The following is a 20,995-nucleotide window of genomic DNA, read 5'->3' as shown; positions in this document are numbered from 1 at the left end:
TTCTACCTCTCTCTTTCTCTCCTCCTACTTACATTTATCGAATAATCCTTATTTTTGAGGCTGAGTTCAAAGTTTTCTTTGTCGTTTTCCTCGACTTTTCAGTTTGTTTGGTTTGTCTGAATGAAAAGAAAACGCTTTAAGTGTGTGTTTGTGAGCGAGTCTGCCTCAAATTAACGTTATTCATAATATTCGCCTTGCCCGAATTTGTTTTCTCCTTTTTAAGTTTGTGAAACTTTCCACCTTCATCATTTTGTATGGGTTCCACTTTGTTAATTAACTTATTCCCACGAGGGAGTTACTTAAGTGCTTAATTTTCCTTTACGAAATTTGTATGTAGACCAATGCAACATTTGAGAACTGAAACAGAACACGCTTTTAGGTCCTAGAGGCAATGTCCTTTACATTAATCTAGTTTCATTTACAATGATTCATAGGAATTATTATTATTTTAGGATAGACTATGTACTAAGTCCCACACACACACACTCAAACACAACCTTAGTTCAGTAAACACTCGTCACTCAAACTGATATACCGTTAGAAAAGAGATAAGGCCCAATTTCCGTTTCCGTTTTCTATCAAATACTTAAAAATGTATCATTAATGTAAACTTGATTGAATTGGAAAATCAGAAAGGGGCTGGGTGAAACTAGTGCAGAGTTGTAGACCACATAAACTCCTTGTTTTATCGTTTAATGTTATGTATGAATGTCGTCTAAGTACAACATTAACAATAAACTACTTCATCGACTATGACAACAGCCAACCCAACAAAAACAACAACAGTAACAACAACAACAGTACAAGCAACAACAACAATTAGCACCACCTTCACATCATCAACATTACTATCAGCATCAACAACAACAGCAACAATAAATGCAACCTCAACCGCCGCAGCCGCACCACCACCAGTGCCGTCTGTTTGTGTGCGTGTGCCCCACAGTCCCAGTTACGATAGTGGTGGTGGCACCACCGGCACCACCCACTTGCAACCGTATCCGTATCCGCAATCGTATCCGCAACCGCATCTGGCAATGCAAACACCTGACAGTGGCGAGTTTGCATCACTATTTGTGCGTGAGTGTGACACCAGAACTACCGAAACCCCAAACGAAAGTAAAAAGCCCGCAAGTCCAGAAAAAAACCCGCATCTTTGGAATCCAAAAGAAAAGATACTACCAAAAAAATGAAGCAAATCACAAGATATTTCGTTCACGTTCTTTGCCTACTCTATCACTCACCGAAAACCGATTTAGCGTACCCACATCCAAGCTACATACATATATCTTTCGCAGTTTCTTTCTTGCTGTCTCGATTTTGGAGCTTGAGCTGCCTTTAAAACCCATCCCATATAACATTCTCCGCTGCCCATGTCAAAGCACACATCCGGCGCCATCCAAGCCCATTTCTGCTTTCCTTTCTCCCACAGACACCAGTCAAATAAAAACCCCTACATGAACTCTAGGGTGGACCATCGAAACTTGCATGATACACCATAAAATAAGCCGTAGTTAACGTTAATAAACGTTAAATATACATCTTACATTTTCACGCGGTAATTGTAAATATAAATTATTGACAACCGGAAGTCGGAATATAGAATTTTAATCCAGGGTCCACCCTAATGACCACACCCACGCTGGCCTCGCACTTTTTCCTGTTTTCTCCTTTTGCCACTATGCAAAACTATTTCTGTTGTTTGCTTCATTTTTTACATGGCTTCTTCTTCACGTTTCGTAGTTGTCTTTGCTCAAACATCACTTTTTCAACTTCCGCCCGTCATTTTCTTCTTCCGCTTGTCTTTGCACTGTTCTGTTTGCCTTGTTATTTGTGTGTGTGAGCATGAGCTTTGGATGTCTAGAACTGACTGTAAATAATATTTCCATCTCACGCAACAATTCGTGAAAATTAGCTGCATAGAAATATTCTAGCTTATTGTGCGTTCAAATTAGCCCCGTCATCGTAGCTTACCCTTTCCCACACGTCGCCCATGTAATTAAGTAACCAAAAACTGTTGGCAGAAGGGGAAAGACAACATTTTGGCCAAGTTGCACCTTAATCACTTTGCCGAAAGTTTCCCGGCCAGTGCAAGCTTGTCGAGGACTTTTAACGAGTTGTTTTCCCAGGTTTGTCTTGTAGTATTTCCCCCAAAAACCCCGCTCCACTTGCCTTTTTGCCCTATTCTCTGTCATATTTTTGTCGCTCAGCTGAAATTAGTGGACATTTTATCCTGTATAGAAAGTGCCAAAGTAGTTGTAATTAGAATGAATATTGATCGTCAAGTTGGCCGGAACTAATTGCACTTTTCGGTTCACCCCAATTCAGCTAGCGAAAATCCGACGGCTGTGATAATCTCGGACTCTAGGCAGAACCTCAAGGACACGACGGTGACCCAGACGGCGGCAACGATAACCACAACGACCCTGCCGCCACCGCCCCAGACGATGGGATCCCCCAGCATGGCGGGCGGCTCGGGCGGATGTGGTGGAGGGGGTATCGGCTTGGGTAGTGCCCACAGCATGGGAACCTCACTCAGTATCACCCCAGCCACACTGACCACTACGGGCAATCACCTGGATGTGCCCTTTGCCAACAATCCCAACCTGCTCAGTCCGGATGTGCTCAACCAGCGGAGGGGTATGTTTCTTCCCCTTTAATGTTTAGTCTTACAGTAACTCGACACCGTGAGCTGCCAGCGACAGCAACTAATTGTAAGGTTCCTTTATTATAACAGCAAAACCTGTTGACTTAAGAGTTGTTTCATTAGTTGCCTAAAAAAGTGCAAACCCTTGATTTTGCGTACGTTATTGAAATTTGTATATTCCCTTATCCCTTTAAAAAAAACTATATCCCGCTGAGTTTTGAAATCACTCCCATTTTCAGGCAGTAGACGTCCCTCGATCCTGCCCGTGCCCGACATGTTCACCTCCTCCTCATTCAGCATCGCCGGCAACGACGATGGCGAAGAGGGGGACGAGAGTGATGATGAGATCGACGACGAGATGCCCTGGCGTTCACCGTCCGAGAAGATTGCGTAAGTATCTCCCCTCTAATCCAACCCTGTACACTCCCCTTTTTGTCACTATTCCGAGGCACCGTATCCACCTTTCCCAGTGTAGTGTCTCTATCAATATAGATTTAAACCCTAAACCAGATTGTACTACGTATGTGTATCACTAACTATATTTCCTAGCTAAACGGTTATCCTCGGGAAACTAACCTCTGACATAAATCTGTGTACATAGACCTTGCTAGTCCGATCTCAGCAATCCGAAACGATCGAAGTATGATACTGTACCTAAAGCAAACATAATCGTTGAGGATTGCGAGACCCAACTGAATGTAAACTGTATATGTTGTACTTAAGCACTAGACACCCGCCCTCTTCCTTAATTGTAACCACCATTCTTTGAACACATCAAACTAAACGACAATCGAAAACTTCGCCTCAGCTGCTTGGGCGGGCACTTTCCACAATCGCGCACCTATTCGCTCATCATGAGCTCCTCGGAGGATTCGTATCAGCGCGGTTGCAGCTTCTGCAGTGCCAATGCTTCCGCTTCCACTGCTGCCGTTGCTGCTGCTCCTGCTGCTCCTGAATATCCAGGAGATTCTCCAGGCGAGTCCGGATCTAATGCCGATTACACTGCCATTCCATCCGAAGAGTATCTACCGCAGTTGCGCAGGCGCGTCATGAAAAAGAGCTTCAGCTGCGATAGTGAGTGCCGCTCGGTGCCCGGAATGGGAATGGGCATGGGCATGGGCATGGGTGTGGGTCTGGGCCTGGGTGGAGGAGCCCTGGCCAGACTAGCGGCCAGAAGGCGCCAGTTGCAGCGATGTTGCTCCTGCAGTTGCTCCACTGCCACCACAACTACAACGCCGGCGGTGGCAGCGACAACAGCAATGGCAGCAGGAAGTGGGGCAACGGCATTCACGTCGAGCAGTTCCGTAGAGACACGTCGACCGGTGCGTCCGGTGTGGGTCTACGACTACTCCTGGTAAGTCTGACTGAAGGCGGGGGGATGGGGGGAGGACATTCTGCGGACACACGCCATTTGTTGAAGAGTTCTTGTCTCGTTGTTGCTGTTCGTTCGTTGTTGTTGCTTTTGTTTGCCTGCCGCAGGACATCTTTTAATGACGCAGCCGTTTACCTGGGACCAACTAAGGAGGAACAACTCGAGATGGTGTGCTGTTTGTCGTGGCTCTCGGTGCCGTGGTGCATCTGCATCTAATCAACATTTGCTTCTGCTTGCTCCTTGGCTTTGTTTTGTTTTTCGGCTGCTATTGTGTATTCATTCCATAGGGCTTCCTGACAGCGTCAAAGTTTCGGCTTCATCCGCAGTGGTTGTAGGAGGAGCACAACTGCAGGGTTTTGAGAATCACAGTTAAAGTTTAAGTTTCACCATTCTGTTAATTCGTAGTGAATGCTTTGGATCTGCTCGTAGTTTGCATTTCCCTTATTACCCGACACAATTTCCCAACTTGTAGCTAAATCGTTTGAGTCCCAGCACAAAATGCTTGTTTTCCCACCCGCACATCTCACCACCCACCAACCCACCCTAAAAACCTTCCGCCCATCGCCTTGTCCACGGGGAGCTCACGTCTAACCCAGTATCGTCTGCCATTCTAGCATCGTCAAGGGGTTTCCACCTGTGTCACCCTTCATAGGCGTTAGTCCCACGCTCTGCTACCTGCTCAAAGAGAAGAAGCCCCTCTGCTGTCTGCAGTTGGCTCAGGTTGGTAGCTTTGACAGTCCTTGGGCCAGGCCATTTCATTTGGACGAAAACCAATCTCTTTTGCAGGTGTGCGAGCACTGTAGCTATCGAAATGCAAAGGAGTATCAGTGGCAGAACAAGACGATTATCCTGGCAGCGGATTACGCCTCCAATGGCATATACAACTTCATCATCCCGCTGAGAGCTCACTTCCGATCGAAAACCTCGTTGAATCCCATCATCCTGCTCCTGGAGAGAAGGCCAGATGTAGCCTTCCTAGATGCGTTGTCGTACTTTCCTTTGGTAAGCTGATGCATTCAACATTTGTTAGAGTATTCTGATTCTTCTTGGTTCGCAGGTCTACTGGATGCTGGGCTCGATCGACTGCCTGGACGATCTGCTGAGGGCTGGCATCACTTTGGCAGAAAGTGTGGTGGTGGTCAACAAGGAGCTCTCAAATTCGGCCGAGGAGGACTCCCTTTCAGACTGCAACACCATTGTGGCCGTGCAGAATATGTTCAAGTAGGTGGTACTTAGCTATACTAGTACAGCATGGTCATTACTTGGTACTATCTCTTTGTAGATTCTTCCCCAGCATCAAGAGCATCACCGAGCTGTCGCAGAGCTCCAACATGAGGTTTATGCAGTTCCGGGCCCACGACAAGTACGCCCTTCATCTGAGCAAAATGGAAAAGGTCGGTAGCGCGTTGTCCCCACGCCCCTTTTTCAGTTGACATTTGGTTAATTTGCCGCTCACTTAATTGCAGCGCGAGAAGGAGCGCGGGTCGCACATCTCCTATATGTTCCGCCTACCCTTTGCCGCAGGAGCCGTGTTCAGTGCCTCCATGCTGGACACCCTGCTGTACCAAGCCTTCGTGAAGGACTATGTGATTACCTTTGTGCGGTTACTGCTGGGCATTGATCAGGCGCCGGGCAGTGGATTCCTGACCTCGGTAAGTCTCAGTCAGGTGATGATGGTCGATTTGTCTTAAGTTTCCTCCCGCAGATGCGCATCACTAAGGACGACATGTGGATACGCACCTATGGTCGCCTGTACCAGAAGCTGTGCTCCACCACCTGCGAAATACCCATTGGCATTTACCGCACGCAGGACACCTCGAATGCGGACACGTCTCATGTGAGTAACTCACCGGTCGAGAGATGGGGACCCTTCTCGGCCTTCAGCAGGCATTGTGTGCGCTTGCGTCCATCGGTGAGTCCAAGGCAAAACAAACAATAGCAAATCTCAAGATCAGATCCTAAGTTCAAACTTCTAGACGCATCTAGGCGCATCCGACCCCAACAATTGAAAGGGGGGACGGCTCTGCAGGACACTCGAGATACATTTCTTTCTAACCCAACTAACACGCTCACTCCACTCACTCACCAGTCAACACTTAGCCTGACTATATCTCTCTGTTTCTCTATGTCTAACTCTATCTTCCTAGCTCTACTCTAACTATAGTCTTTTACTTGTCTTTGCTCACTTATTCGCATCTCGAGCTGCGATTAGGTACACACACCGAAACACAGCGAAAAGCAAATTAAACAGAAACGATAACCTTTTAACTTCAGTTGCAAATTAACTAATTGAGTTCCCCAGATGATGACGAGCCCTAATCGAAGTCTTTTTGGTTCTGTGTTCTGTTCGGTTCGGTTTTTGGTTTCACAATCCCTCAGTTGGTGTTTTAGTTTTGGCTTTTGAGTTCTCAATCACACGCTTACGCTTTACTACTAACTGCATTGAGTCTCAAGTCTGTTCATCATACGAAGTTTGCATATTTACCTCGAATAATGTTAAGTGCATACGTTTACCTGTTTTCCTCTCTCGCTCTCTCTCTCTCTCTATATATATACCGAAATATATATATATATACTCTATATATACCGAAATATATATAATCCTTTCAATTTTGTAACCATAAACGGCGGAGATGGTAAAGATATAGATTTATCCTAAAATATATATAATATAAGCTTGATTGACGCTACTCCCTTTCAAGTAAACTCCTACATACCAGAATATACTCATTTATACAAAGTGTAGCGTGCTGATTCTGAATCCGATTACGACTCCCACTCCCATTGCAGTTTCCGTTTAGACTGTCCTCCCTATTTTGTTTTCTTTTCCAGTAGCTCTGACCTTGTTGCAGATCGGGCCGCAAGTTTTCCGCCCACATCCCAATCGCCCGTTTCGTTTTTGAATTCAGTTTTTCCGTCATAGCATTCATCATCCGATAGGATAACAGATCAGACAGACGAACCATTAGCCAGCATTCTGTGAGCATATTAGATCAGCCCAATGAAATTACTCATACAAATTACACATACGCCCCGCTGTACCAATTGAACAATTGATTTGCGTTTGTATTGGACCTGACGCACACGCACGCAGTGAGTTCCCCAAAGCGAAAAGCAAATAAGTAAAAGTGAAAGCGAAAATGAAAACGAAAACAAAGAAAATACCAATGAAATACCGAAAACACCAGCTACACTTCATACATTCTCATATGCCTGCCCTTTAGCCTGGCCTCCAATTCGTTGTGTGTAACTGTGTGTAGTCTAGTCGTAGTTGTTGTTCCTGGGAGTGGGTAGTGGTACCTCCTATCCCATCCTGTTGGTCCTTTTTGCGTGACCTGTTGGCTGCTGCATGCTTGGCTTTTCCGGCTTTAATTTGACCTTCGGCTTTAGTTTAAGTTTCAGTTTCAGTTTTAGTTTGGTTTTCTTTTCGATTTGTTTGTGTGCATGCCGCCTTTTAATTAGCTGATTGTATTTGCTTTGCATTGTGCCAGGCATTGCAGTTGTGACTTTTTCCAACCCATTCTCTGGCATGGAACAACTCCCCAATTACTCAAAGTTTTTGTCCCTGCCCAGATACGCCGCTGATTGCTCATTAAAAATGCTCGCTCGATTTGAAAATCAATAAGAGCCAACCGCATGGGGGATGGGCAAACAATTTTGGGCTATTTGGCAAACACGAAAAAAAAAGTTATTTAATTAGACTTGAAAACCCGAACGTAGATGAAATGTAGTCCCAATGGTCTTTGTTTTCTCTATATCCCAGTTGATAAACAACCGCCAATAGCTTGCACAGCACCTTTTTTCTAGAGTTTTTATCGGTTTTGGTTGAGAAACTTTTTGCTTTCTGGCTTTTTAAATCAATAAATCGCGTGTTTTCAGTTCTTAAAATTTTTGAATTCAACCGTTAGCGGAAGGGGAAACAAACTTTTGCGTGTTTCCTCCCCACGGCATGCCTAAACAACCTAAATGTTAACCATTTTGCTAAGGCCACAACTCAATCACCATACCATACTGATACACTGATACTCTCTCACACACACATGCATACTCGAACACTGAGAGCAGTGAAAGCAATTTGCCATTTCAATTAAAAACCAATTAAATATGTAAATCATTTTGTGTTTAACCGAACTCATTGAACTCGAATTTGCATACACCAAACTATTCATGGGCATGCCTCAGTACGACGAGGAGACCGGCACGCCCGACTCGACGAAGGACTCGACGGAAATGCTGCGCGGGGTCACCTACCGTCCGCCTGGGTCGGCAACAGGTGGCGCCAGCAGCTTCCGGCCTCAGCCGCAACGCCAGCGGTCGGTCAACTGCCTGGGCGGTTGCTCGGAGCGCAAGGGATCATCCGTAAGTAGCGCCCCACTCAACTGCATTCTCCATTTCTCTCCAATCTCTCCACTCAACTGTACGAGTATCTCGACGGGTAAAGGGCGGGGGTTAAGGGGTGCCATTGAAGTTTGGTTTAAGTTTCAGGTAGGTCCGTCTTGATTTCATTCCGGCTTCTGCAGCATGATGTTCTTTGTATGGTAGCATGATTCACTACAACTAAAACAACTAAACCAGCAAGGGACGATGCAGCTCATCGGTCTATCAAAGCTCCACCCGACTGCATCTCCGCACAACAACAACACACACGCAGGATCAGTTAGCACATTCTTAAAACGGGCCTCTTTGGGGTTTCCTCGCAAAGTATCTTATTGGGAATGGTTTGGTTTCTGAAGGGTATGACGCTTTCTTTAAATTTCAATTATGTCAAGTGGGAACCCAAACTGGCCTGTAACATCATGTAAATTGCTTACCCCAAAGTAGTGTGCTTAGAAAGTACTTAAATCTTTTAGTATTCCATCAATCTGGCCGACGAGGCGAGGGACAACCACGCTCAGCAGATCGAGCGCGCGGAGATCGCGAATCTTGTACGCAGTCGGATGGAGTCTCTGAATCTACCCACGATTGACTATGACGATGTGAGCGAGAAGCGCAACCACCTGTCCTATGTGATAATCAACCCGAGCTGTGATCTCAAACTGGAGGAAGGCGATCTCATGTGAGTATTACTCATTTCTATCTAAATAAGGGTCCCTGTTCAGGCGCCTCATATGAATTCCTTTTAACCTAGCTATCTCATAACTTAGTACATAGTTGTTTTATATACTTGTTTTGCATTTGTTCTATATTTTAATATTAATGTTTCCCCTTAGATACTTGGTGAGGCCGTCGCCGTTCTCCGCCCAAAAGACCTTCGAGCGACACAACTCGCGCCGCAAGTCGAACATCTCGTTCTGCTCGAACATTAACCTGGGAGCCACATGTGGCCCTCAGATGCCGCAGATGAACATGAACATGGCCAACACCGCCGTCGGGGCTGGATCGCGTCGAGGATCCGGCATTGCCGGCTTGAACCCCATGCAAATGCAGAGCGTTCAGACCTTGGCCGGGTATGGATCAACCTCGCAGCGCTGTAGCCCCCCGATGCAGCAAATTAAATCGAATTCTCTTTCTCTACCCGACAGTCCGACGGTGGTTGGCAATCAGCGAGGACGGAGTAACTCATTGCGGGTTGGCTATTTTTCCTATTACACACACTTTTTCCACACACACCACCGATTTCCCTCTCTATGTTTGTTCGTTTGGTTCGATTCACGTTTCCACGTTCGTTTGTTACATTTAAACATTTATGTTTAGAAACAACAAGACCTCAAAATTAAATTACCTTTATACTGCGATTATTAATGTTCGATGCCCACTCCCACCACATTACGAATCCTTGTATGACTTTATCTCAAATTTGAAACTTTCGATCGCAGCATAAACTAAATCCGAAAATCTCTTAAGTGTGCCCAAAAATACCACTAACCACCACAATACCCCTTTTCTAAAAGCTTGATTTAATTGTTGGTTTCTTAAGAAATTGGCTTTGACAAACGAATGTGTTCACTCTGTTGCTTGTCCCATTTCTGGGACATGCATTTGCACTCTCACACTGAACATCAAAATTATGGGAACACAAAAATAGGCCGCAGATCACCCCTCCCTCCAAACAAGCACGGCAGCAACTGCAACTGCAACAATCAACAGCAGCAACCGCAAAAACAACTGCAACAATCAACTTTAACAGCAAACCGTAGTCGTAGTCCGCACCCAGAGAATAATCACTAAAGCAAGGAACTCTCGAAATATTAGACACGTTTCATTTAGGTGTCCAAGCTGAAAACAAATTAGCCTCACCATCGAGCCGCATTTCGAGTTGACGTTCATGTGTTTCTTCTTTATGTGTTCGTTTAGTTCTTTGAGTAACTGTAACTGTTACTGCAACAATTGCCAATTTGTGTGTGTAAACGTAATTGAGTTTCGTTGGTATCAAAGTATATCGGTGTCTTAGGCTTACTAACCCCACTAATGATCGCCAATTTTGGTGGATGTTCCCCATGGTTGCTCTTATTGCAGATCGACAACGATATCCTGCTGCGTCGATCCTCGTCCCTGCGACAGGGCCTTCCCAGCGTGGGCGTCAGCCACGGCCGGAGAAAGTCGTCGCTGGAAGAGATCGGCATAAGCCACTTCACCACGCTCATGCAGGCAACCAACCATAGTAATCCCATTAAGATATCCCTAAACGGTAGCATCGGCATGGAGGTGGGTGCCATACTGATCTGTATAGTTCACAAAAAAGCTAACTTCTCTCTCTCCCTCAGAACCAGATCTCCTTGCAGGTGACACCGCCCGAGGAGCCCACACCCATGTTAGGTGTGCCTTGTGTGTTGGGCGGTGGCGGTGGAGGTGGCATTAACCCATCTGGAGCAGGTTCCTCCACCGGCGGCATGCTGGGCGGCGGCTCCTCACTAGCCATTAACACCGCTGACCTGGGACCCGGACCAAGTACCTCTTCGGGCGCCAGTGGGTCACTGCAAGCACAGGACTCGCTGGGGCAGCAGTCATCTCAGGTGTCATCGCCACAGCATTTGCAGGGAACGATCGTATGATACAACCTGATGTGGGGGCGCCGACTCCGCTCCTCCATGTCGAAAAACAAGTGGATATAGAATTCGGCCAGCACACACAGACACACCCGTAGAGATAAGTTCTAGGCAGAGCGAAAGTATTAGGAACCCAACCAAATATACCCACCCACCCCAAAGGCTGTCTGTGGTGTGTGTTCTCTGTTAGTCCACTTCGAGTCCCAATAGGTTAGTCGCGTACGTTTAATAGATCACTAGGGAGTCGAGCGTGCTTATCAGTTTTTCGCTAGGGAGTAGGCATACGAGTATATTGTATATTGCATGTTTTGCAAATTAGTTGTAAGCTATGAACATGTCGGCTTTGTACAAAGGAAGCCGCGGCAAATTGTGTTTTGGGAACAACAAATGTAGTTAAACTATTGGATAGGTGGGGCGATGAATAAGCAAACTGTATAACTGTATATATCTGACGCCTAGTTCTAAGCCAGATGTAGCAAACTATCAAATAGATCGGGCTTTAACAAAAAAACCATGTATATACCTTAGGTATCATCACTTAGTTGGGCTTCAGCTCGGTGTAGCTTCCCCTTCCTTCGGGAGGATCTTCCTGTGACCCACATTTAACCCCATATAGATACATATATGAAGGTGCTATCAATGTCTTGTACTATACACACATTCAGATTCACATTTTGTAAAACTACTAGGAGTGTTCTACATAACTATAGGAGAGAAAGAAGGAGAAAAACAAGAAAAAAAGAAAGGGAAAGTGAAAGTGAACGGTTTTCATAACATAAATTGGAACGGGCTTTGGTATACTCTAATGCTTTACAAAACCTACAGAAATATGTATACATATATTAAAATAAATCAAACAATTTGTATATAAACTATGTGAGTAAGAACCAACCATGCATTCAAATTAAAAAAAAAGGGAAAAACAAACTACTATAACCTTATGAACAAAACTTAATTCGAAAGACAACAGAATTTAGATATATAGTTTAGAGTTAACTATTTAAGGCTAGTTTGAACAAAGGATCAAATATCGGAAACTGTACCAAATTCAATGAGCTATGTGTACCAGCATTCACATCTAAGACAACCCAGTAGCAAAGTGTAACTCAATTCGATCCCAGCTATAGGCTCTTTACAAATTAATTAAAGCAAACTATGTACCTACTCAACCACATACCACATACCACAAAACACACAAACACTCACCAAAAATGTTAGTTAAAGCACTTACGTCAGTTTTATAAGGAAATTTTAGTCAACGATGACGATGAAATGCATTCCAGTGTCTCGAGGGAATACCTAGTTTAGCTTATGCCTAGCACCCCAGAAACCTATTTATATAGACATATATAGATCTGTATACTACTGAATCTGTACATCTGCAACCACATAGGCCACATAGATCAAATCGATGTCTCAATGTACAAAAGTAGTTAACTGAGCCGCAATTGGCATTGGCTGCGGTACGATTAGTGCGATACGATTAGTGCGAACTAGGGTATAAACTTGCTGTAATATTTATCGGCGCCATGCTCTTTAAGGCATGCCGAGCAGAACTCACAATAAACTCAAACTATAGTTGGAAATAGTTATATCGCCTTTTTTATTACAAAGCTTAAAACTTTTTATTAAGTTTAAACCACTAGTTTTACGTGTGCTTCCTAAGCTAGAAGTGGGTTCTTAAAAGAATGAATTTGGTTTTTCAGTTCAATTTAATTGTCGCCAAAGTGGGTTGAACATACATTCGGTCTTATAAAAATTCGTAATTTATGTAAGAATGTGCCTTTAACTGAGAGGCCTCAAGATGGTTACAATATGATTTTCTGAATTAACTATTGAATTAATGGTTGAATATTGGTTCTAAAAAACGCTTTTCCCAAACTATTAAATTCTGGCTAAATTTCTAGCTTTTTCTTTTTATAAATTATTCTTCTTTGAAATGGCACCCAGGCACTCCTAGTTAGTTAAGTAAATTTAGTTAAGTTTACTTCGATACCCTTCCTCGCTTTTGTTAACTTGATTTTTGTGTAATTGTATACGTATCGAAAAATAATTTCAGTTTGCATTTAACATAGTATTAGTAGCCGGGCGCCGGCACGGTGCATCCAGTAGAGGCGCTGGTGCACTTGCAGCTCTTTCCGGAGGGAGCCTGCCGGTTGACCAGGCAGAGCCGGGAGTCCGTGCATCCGCCGTTGCCGATCTGGCAGGGACTCTGGTACTGCGGGCAGTGCTGTTCCACGACGGTCATGCCGTACATCTTGTGGCTGCCAAAGAAGGGCGGCTGAATGGCCGTCTGGCGTGCTCCGAAGCTGTCAACGATCTCCACTTTTTTCCTACAAAAAGATATTCCTATTAGTATACCTTTCGGACTAAAAATATCCGAAGAACTCACGTGGTCCAGTCTGTCCAGTAGAACTGATCGTGCGTGAATGTGATGCCGAAGGGATAGGACAGTTCGTTGGAGATGGTGCGGATTTGGCGGTTTTGCGGGTCGATGCACTCCACCTTCTTTGTTCCGGCATCCGCGTAGCACACCTCTCCGGAGTTCTCGAGCACCACCAAGGAGTTGGGCAGAGTTACGGCATCCTTACCCAGCAGAAGCTCTCGACCAGTGCCGTCCAGGTTAGACACCTCGATTTTGGGTGATTCGCGGTCCCAGTCCGACCAGAACAGTTTCCTGGTAAAGCATACAGTTAGAAGGCCATTTGGATAGGGTGATTAAAGCAGGACGACACTTACTCCCTGTAGGGATCCACGGCAATGCCACGGGGGTTGACGAGCTGCTTATTGATGATTACTGCCCGCAAGGAAGAATCGTCCAGGCTGGCCACCTCGATGGTATCCTTTGCTGAGTCCGCCCAGTAAAGGCGACGCGAGATCACATCAATGGCAATACCCTCGGGAGATTCAATATCTGAGGAGAGTGATAGTGTTAGTCATTTGCTTCTGCCTAAAATAATGTTATCCTACCAGTGGTGATAAAGGGTCGCAGATCAGTGCCGTCGTATTTGGCGCTCACGATCTTCTTGGTCGAAATATCGCCCCAGTAGACTCGACCCTCCACACAATCCTTGTCCAGGCCAATGGCCATTTGGGCCACCGAGATGGGACGCACATTGCGTCCATTTAGCGGAACGCGAGCGATCATCACACCCTGGCTGACGATCAAGAAGTCAGAGTCCTGATGCTGACGCTCCTGGCACAAGGATCCATTACCGTAGAAGCCTGAAATGGAAAAGCAACACATTTATTAGCTAATAAAGAATAAGGTTGATCGAAGTGCTCCTAGCTGCCTCAGTCTTTCAACTTTCCTTCCCGCATTTCAAAATTTTCAGCTTTCTGATAAATTAAACGGTAAGTTCCCTTCTATGGCTTATAGATACCCAGCTATTTCAATTTGTGTTCCTTTAAGGCATGCGTCATACCCAGAAGGTGCTGACCAAGATATGGCGTCCATCGGCCGATGGGCTTAAACTGAAATCGCGTTCCTTGAACCAACAAAACTTCAAGCCCAGCATATCCGACGAGCCCAACAAGCGCCCTACGCACTTTCAGTCCATGCGCGAATTCTTTATGCATCCGCTGACCTGGGACCGCAACAACGGCTATTTCAATGTGGTCCTGGCTTTGTCCATTTTCGGATTCTGCTTCTTTAACTCCTGCGCCCCGTGCGAAGAGAAGAGGGGTGGTCCTGAGGAGCGCACCTCCCGCCCGCATTGAGATCGGGGCTTCCCGCGAACTCATACCAAACTCACCCTGATTGCAGACGCAGACTAGACCGGAATTGGTCGAACGGCACTGAGCATTCATGTCGCACAACGTCGGGTTGTTCAGGCAGTTCTGCTCCTCGATGCACACGTATCCATCTCCCTTGAAACCAGCGATGCACTGACACCCGTAATTGGCCGGATCCCTAAAAATAAAGCAGCAGAAAATTATTATTTATATCTCTTCGTTTTATTGGGTCATCAAGCTCAAGCTCAAAAGCTCAGATAGGAGATCATAAAAAACTAAAAAAAAAATCTGCTTGAGTATTGGATATTGGAAAAATGTCAGTTGATTAAAAATTATTCGGTGATTAAGACCCTTACTCAGTAGGCTCGCATGTGGCGTGGATGCCGCAGTTGTTGAGGATGTGGCAGGACAGGGGCTTGCTGGTGCATCCTATGAGGGCATCGCCCTGATATCCTTCTAGGCAGTCGCAGTACTGGACGCCCTGCACCGAGTCCCACTTGCAGATCGCATTCGAGCCGCAGAAGACGCTGCCGCAACGTCCCGCTGGCACACAGCGATCACTGACGTCCCGCTCGAAGTCCGCTTGGCACCGGCAGACGCCGTCGTCGCAGAAGGCGTTCTCGCCACAATGCTCTGCGGACTGGCACTCGGCGGCCAACTGGCAGCGAAAGCCATCGCCTGCGTAGCCCGCCTGGCACTGGCACTCCGACTTGCCCAGCTGCTCTTGATAAACGCAGTTGGCATGAACGTCACAGATATCGGGTCTCTGAAAGGGTTTCAAAGATGCTGTTACGGGGATTCATATTTAAGAGCTATAATAACTTGCAATTGCACACGAGTCGTCGCTGATTGGGTCGCAGTTGTATCCATCGCCTCTGAATCCCGGCTGGCAGGTGCAAACGTGACGAAGCTCCTGGGTATACCAATTGCATGTGGCGTTAGAGTGACAGTTGTCATCCACATCACAGGGAACTACAAGGTACAAATGTGGTTAAGTTATCCCGACGCCTTCAATCATTCTAATTAGAATCTCACTCAGATCGGCATTCCTTTCTCCATCGAATTCTGGCACGTAGATGCAGCGCAGGCTATCCTCGCTTAGTTCGTATACATAGGGGCATCGGCATTCCCCTAGAGCATTGCAAAGCGGATCCACATCGTGCCTCTCAAGCAACAGAGGCTCGCAACGTCCGTTCTCCCAGACTTCGCCATGTCCGCAAATATTGGTGCAGGTGTAGCCATCGCCGTCGAATCCTTCGTGGCAGGTGCAACGTCCCTTGTAACAGTCGGCGTCCTTTGAGCAGCGCTGAATTCGAAATGATGATACACATAATGAAAAGATGTGCGCTACACATTTACCAAAAATGTTGCCTACTGTTCAGCGCTCATTTCGTTCTTAAAGAGCACAGAATATTGGTTTTTGGTAAAAATAATAGTAATGATTTCATGTTAAACCCAGTAAAACTGATTTTGTGGAATTAGAGATGTTTTCTTCTCCGTGCTCTACATTCATGCAATTGCCTCATCGCCATATTGAAATATTTTTGTTTACTCACGTAGCACTCATCGGGGTGTTGGGGCATCTGCTCCTCAGGATATGGATAGGGATCCGGATAAGGATACTGATCACGGTCCTCCTCAGGCTCCTCTCCTCCTTCCCTCTCCTGGTCATGTACCTGTCCGGGATACGGGCTGGGATTGGGGTTTGGTTCAGAGGTGGGTTCAGATGTGGGTTCAGCTTGACCCTCGACTGCTGGCGGGTACTCAATGTTGTCAGCGGTGCTGTTGGTCAGGCAACGGTAGCCGTTGCCCTCGAATCCTTCGGTACAATAGCAGGTGAATCCGCCCTCTGTGTTGTCGCAGACGGCGTTCTCGTCGCAGACGTGTGAGCCTGTCGCGCACTCGTCGATGTCCAGGCAGACCTCCACTCCACGCTCATCGAGCTGAGCAGCGAAACCGTGGTAGCAGTCGCACCGGTAGGTGTCCTCGTAAGGAACGCAGACCGAGTTGTCGACGCAATCGGCGGTACCATCGTTGCAGGCATTCGATTCGGGGGTCACGCCCACCTTGCTAATGGCGCCGATGCGCAGAGCCTGGTCGCGCTCCACATAGTCCAGATCTATTTTGGAGATCTTCTGCAGCACTTTGGTGGCACTGGGATCCGCATCGTCATCGCGAAGGCAGCTGCGGTACAAAATCCTTTGCTCCACCTGCAAAATTTATCAAAACAACATTTTAAAATCGTTTTAACAAATTATTTAAATTTATGGTACGGGTATTTTACCATATGCGGACTCTTCGGACCACCAAACGTACATTAGAATTTTATAAAAAGTAAGGACTTGGCCTACCTGAAGTCCCAACACACGCTGCTCTTCCGAAATATTCAGATTTAGGACCTGCACCGATTTGAGTTCTCCAGGTCTTTCGAAAGTGTACTCCTCCACGTAGTCGGGTAGGATTATAACTGCCTCCGATGCCACTGCAGGAACCTCACCATAGACCTCAATCTTCACTGATAGCTGATCCCAGTAGTTGAGGCCCTCGAAGGTCTGATTCACATGGAGACTCTCCCCAGAATCGAATTGCAAACGCGATACATGGGTGTAGACACCGCCGGTCAGTTGGTATCCATTGGCTACACCACCCACCGACTTGGCGAACAGCCAGGGCACAGTGGTGAGCAGTGGGAGGACCAGCCGCAGTTGAGCACCCAGTTCGGGGGTCAGGGGATTGATGGTGGTATAAGTGCGACCTTCGCTGGTCACCACATACGACTGCAGCTTGGCATCCTCGCTGACGGGCTGCTTGTTCAGCTCTCCGGTCAAAGTTCCAGTCACTCGGATCGGTTGATCATTGGCCAGACAGGACTTTCCATTGCCATAGAATCCGGATCCGCAGACGCAGCAGTATCCTTCGGCCTTGTCGTGACACTCGGCCTTCTCGTGGCACTGATGGGCGTGAGCCTGGCAGCTCTGTGCCAAAGCGGGGGACTCTGTCAGGGACTCGGCATTGTCGGGAGTCCTCACGTTCTGTTCGTTCTCAATGGGAGCTACTTCGAACAGCCAGACTCCGGGCACTCCCAGGTTGGTGCTTTCGCTCAGGAAACGGGCCTATAGAAAGGAAATGGGGGAATTATACGAAAAACACCAACAAAAAATGTAGATAACAACTAGTTCTACCTTATTAAATGCATATCACACTTACATTTTCCGATCCGGATCCGTTCAAGGTGTAGAAGCGTCCATCTTCAGCCACAAATCCTGCCTGGGCACGAATGTCTGGGAGACCCAATCCAGCTGTCTCGCCCTGCACCCAGTTGAGACCGCCATCCGGATAGATGAACTGCACAAACGTGCTCTGATCGTTGGCAATCAGTGCCACCTGAAAGGTATTCAGACGGTCCGTCTTGGAATCGAAGTAGCCCACATTGCGCCACGTGGCCACGATCACCTGGCGAGCCGCGAATTCAGACTGGCTGCTAAAGGCATAACGCACCAAACTGGAGGCTCTGTCGAGGATACTTGGTTCCTTGGACTCGAACAGAGAGATCAAACTGCCCTCATCGCTGAACGAGGTGTCCACGTTCGAGTAGAAGGCCGCTATAGAAGCATATTCCAGCGGAAAGGGCTGGTTCAGGTACTCGGGGAACTCGGAGTTGAAGGTGAGGATGCCATTGGTGTTGATCTGGGGAATTTAAAAAAAAAAGCTTAAATAACATACATAGATAGGGAATATTAAGGAGTTACATTTAAAATAACAATTGTCTTCGTCACATTTAGAGTTTACAAATGTGTTTACGCGGCTGAGTAGGAATATCTTTAAACATGGATCCTAATGAATACCGTGGGTGTTGTACAAAATGTTTTGCTACCAAGACCATTTTGTTAAGTGTATGGGAATAAGGAAGTTCCACATGGGATCGTTTGAAGTGGAAATACTTGGCCTCCATATGGCGTGGCAATCAGTGCGCCCCGTGAAGTGCTAACGGGCCACTTAACTCCTAATGGCCATTCGCCTGGCGGAAACAAAACAAAAACAACAACAAACCATTAACAAGGCGGCAAATGATCTGACGAAGGGATGTGCTTCGAGATGCATATTAATTGATCTGCTGCAGTGCCTCCTAATTGAGTCCTCGACCGACATCCGCTTAACGATCCGTCTAAAATTAGCTGCAACTCCATCGATGCAACAGGCAATCTGAATAAACAACCCGGAATGGGAGCACAGGTGTTTTCGAAATGCTTTCTTGTGGTTGCCGACAGGCCATTGCATAAATCATGTCACTCTGGTGGCTCCACGGGTTCCGTTCATCTCGATGGGGGAGCACGGTGTGCCTGGAAATTCCGGCAGCTTGGCAGGTGATTTGTATGGATACCCAACTCTACATGGATATGCAACATGCCACAATGGATGCCAAATTGAGGTTGGGAAAGCAAAAATCAAATACTTCGTTCCTGTTCAGCATCTTTTTCACACATGAGTTATTTAAGACTTGGGCTAGCCTCAACGTATTTAAAATATTTAAAGTACTATTAAAATAGTTTCTGTTTTGATAAAGAGTGAGTGTTGCATTTTATACAAAAAGACAAATCCAGTGAGATTGTTTAAACAGAAACAACGAAATATAAAATAGTTTTTTTTAACCAAATTATCATTTGGACAAGCAAAAACACACAAGTAGATTTTGTTTAGTTAGAATGTAATTATGAATAGCCAATTCATATCCTCAAATGATCTTTTCATTCTGTTTTATAACAACAATATTTTGATATTTTTCTTTTGATGAAATCTAGGCTGCCATTATTCTCACGCTGTTGCCGACTGTATTATGGACTATTTAGGAGTTTATTTATACCCTTTCTCAATGGATTCGACACCAATCCGACCCAAGCGCTTTGGAGCTGACTACTGGCTCCTCGAACTTTTCAAACAGTCCGCGAAGGAATTTCAATAAAATTTATGGATTTCTATGGCCATAGTGCTTGTTTTGGCCGTTCCGATTCTGTGCCGCGTGCTATTTCTCTACGTCAGACACATAAATTCAGTTAATTAACTAACTCAATGCAGAACAGATAAAAAAGCGCGTTCAAAAATAGGCGACACTCGCAGTATGCTCCCAGTTCGGAGAACTCATAACTTTGGCTGCCAAGTGCCGAAACCACTCAGACACTCGGATGCCCGGAGCTCTGGCATCTGGCAACTGGCCAAGGCGGCAAAGCGACATCAATGGGTTTGGGTTTTGGTCTTGGACCACCCTCAAGTGGCTGCGGATTGTAGCTGCGGATGTACGCCACTTGGCGATTGGGACACCTTTCGAATGGGGTGCGTGTGTGGAAATCGATGTGCGACCTGTCATGTTTTGCCGAAAATTAATGTCGCCTATAAATACGCGGCCATCACAACAAAGCGGGCTCCCCCAGAAATAGATGCATAGTAGTCTAGAAACTATTGAACCGCGTTGTGTTTGCATATAGATTGCCCCTTATCGACGCGGGCTTATCACCTCGTCACCCTGCACGCTGCAAAAATTCATTCAGTGCACAATCTTTGAGATACTTTGTAGTCTCACTCGATTCTGCATTTACTGAGGGGGTTATACCAGGGGTACTCACATGGAGCTGCTCGTACTGCTCCCCGTAAAAGTGAACGGGCTGCTCCAATTGCAGCACGATTGTCTCGCTGTCGCCCTTGGGCAAGAACTGTATGCTGCCCAAGGAGCCCTCCTCGAACTCGTACAATTCCGAGGCGCGCAGGCTGTCCAGATAGTGCTCGAACTGTCCGCTGACCAGGATCAGCGAGCTGAGCAGCAGGCAGGCGATCAACTTACTGCCGAAGTTCGGCATTGTGGCGGGATATGGATGGGTCCTTCCTGACTTGAATATCTCTCTACTTCTTTGACTTTGACACGCGGGGATTTTACAATTTCGCCACAGACATTTTCACTCTAGACACAAAACCGAATTCCTGAAGCACTTTTGCTTTCGCCTCAAGTTTGATCCAAAAATATAGGCGGTTTATAAATAAAATTTGGTGGCACTATCTATTCGACGAGTATATATAGAGGTATATGGCGTGTGTATAGTTTGACAGAATTTTGGAACTGTCACTCCAAATGGCGGCCAAGCTCCTCTGCTTTTGCTTCTGCTTTCTGCTTTTCTTTTGCTTTCTGCTTCCTGAGCACGCGAGCAAGGAAACCCGAACGAACTGCACGCCTTGCCAACAGATTCTCGACTGATTGGCCGTCGCCTC

The 20,995-nt window shown here is 46.2% G+C and overlaps 3 protein-coding genes across 17 annotated transcripts in view; 2 read left to right on the top strand and 1 right to left on the bottom strand.

Moving 5' to 3' along the window:
* The window catches only part of LOC120458731 (potassium channel subfamily T member 2), an 89,751-nt gene extending 77,158 nt beyond the window's left edge, over window positions 1-12,593 (top strand). For 3 of the 15 annotated variants that reach the window (XM_039646481.1, XM_039646479.2, XM_039646486.1), the window contains 15 exons: window positions 763-1,080; window positions 2,329-2,640; window positions 2,887-3,037; window positions 3,456-4,001; window positions 4,634-4,739; window positions 4,806-5,021; window positions 5,077-5,240; window positions 5,302-5,413; window positions 5,486-5,671; window positions 5,725-5,931; window positions 8,202-8,378; window positions 8,870-9,075; window positions 9,230-9,587; window positions 10,476-10,664; window positions 10,724-12,593. In XM_039646481.1, the coding sequence (XP_039502415.1) occupies window positions 763-1,080; window positions 2,329-2,640; window positions 2,887-3,037; window positions 3,456-4,001; window positions 4,634-4,739; window positions 4,806-5,021; window positions 5,077-5,240; window positions 5,302-5,413; window positions 5,486-5,671; window positions 5,725-5,931; window positions 8,202-8,378; window positions 8,870-9,075; window positions 9,230-9,587; window positions 10,476-10,664; window positions 10,724-11,011 (3,536 nt within the window). In that variant the 3' untranslated portion in view covers window positions 11,012-12,593. The remainder of the gene's footprint in view (window positions 1-762; window positions 1,081-2,328; window positions 2,641-2,886; window positions 3,038-3,455; window positions 4,002-4,633; window positions 4,740-4,805; window positions 5,022-5,076; window positions 5,241-5,301; window positions 5,414-5,485; window positions 5,672-5,724; window positions 5,932-8,201; window positions 8,379-8,869; window positions 9,076-9,229; window positions 9,588-10,475; window positions 10,665-10,723) is intronic. The other 12 variants (XM_039646491.1, XM_044006928.1, XM_039646488.2 and 9 more) reach the window with 10 other exon arrangements.
* A 105-nt stretch (window positions 12,594-12,698) lies between these two features.
* On the bottom strand, window positions 12,699-20,974 carry LOC120458733 (nidogen). Its single transcript, XM_039646495.1, has 12 exons — window positions 20,359-20,974; window positions 17,948-18,427; window positions 17,092-17,853; window positions 16,297-16,950; window positions 15,776-16,046; window positions 15,567-15,712; window positions 15,097-15,506; window positions 14,761-14,918; window positions 13,976-14,230; window positions 13,745-13,919; window positions 13,398-13,682; window positions 12,699-13,338 (listed from the first exon to the last, which is right to left on the bottom strand). Exons 1-12 carry the CDS (start codon window positions 20,587-20,589, stop codon window positions 13,083-13,085), a joined length of 4,083 nt encoding a protein of 1,360 aa, XP_039502429.1. The 5' UTR covers window positions 20,590-20,974; the 3' UTR covers window positions 12,699-13,082.
* Window positions 14,263-14,950, top strand: LOC120458740. Its single transcript, XM_039646503.1, has 2 exons — window positions 14,263-14,359; window positions 14,418-14,950. Exon 2 carries the CDS (start codon window positions 14,420-14,422, stop codon window positions 14,723-14,725), a length of 306 nt encoding a protein of 101 aa, XP_039502437.1. The 5' UTR covers window positions 14,263-14,359; window positions 14,418-14,419; the 3' UTR covers window positions 14,726-14,950.
* Window positions 20,975-20,995: the final 21 nt, after the last annotated feature.

This window comes from Drosophila santomea, chromosome 2L, assembly GCF_016746245.2.
Source record: "Drosophila santomea strain STO CAGO 1482 chromosome 2L, Prin_Dsan_1.1, whole genome shotgun sequence".
NCBI lineage: Eukaryota > Metazoa > Arthropoda > Insecta > Diptera > Drosophilidae > Drosophila > Drosophila santomea.
The sequence above is the reverse complement of the archived record's forward strand: the minus strand, read 5'-3'. Positions and strand labels throughout refer to the sequence as shown.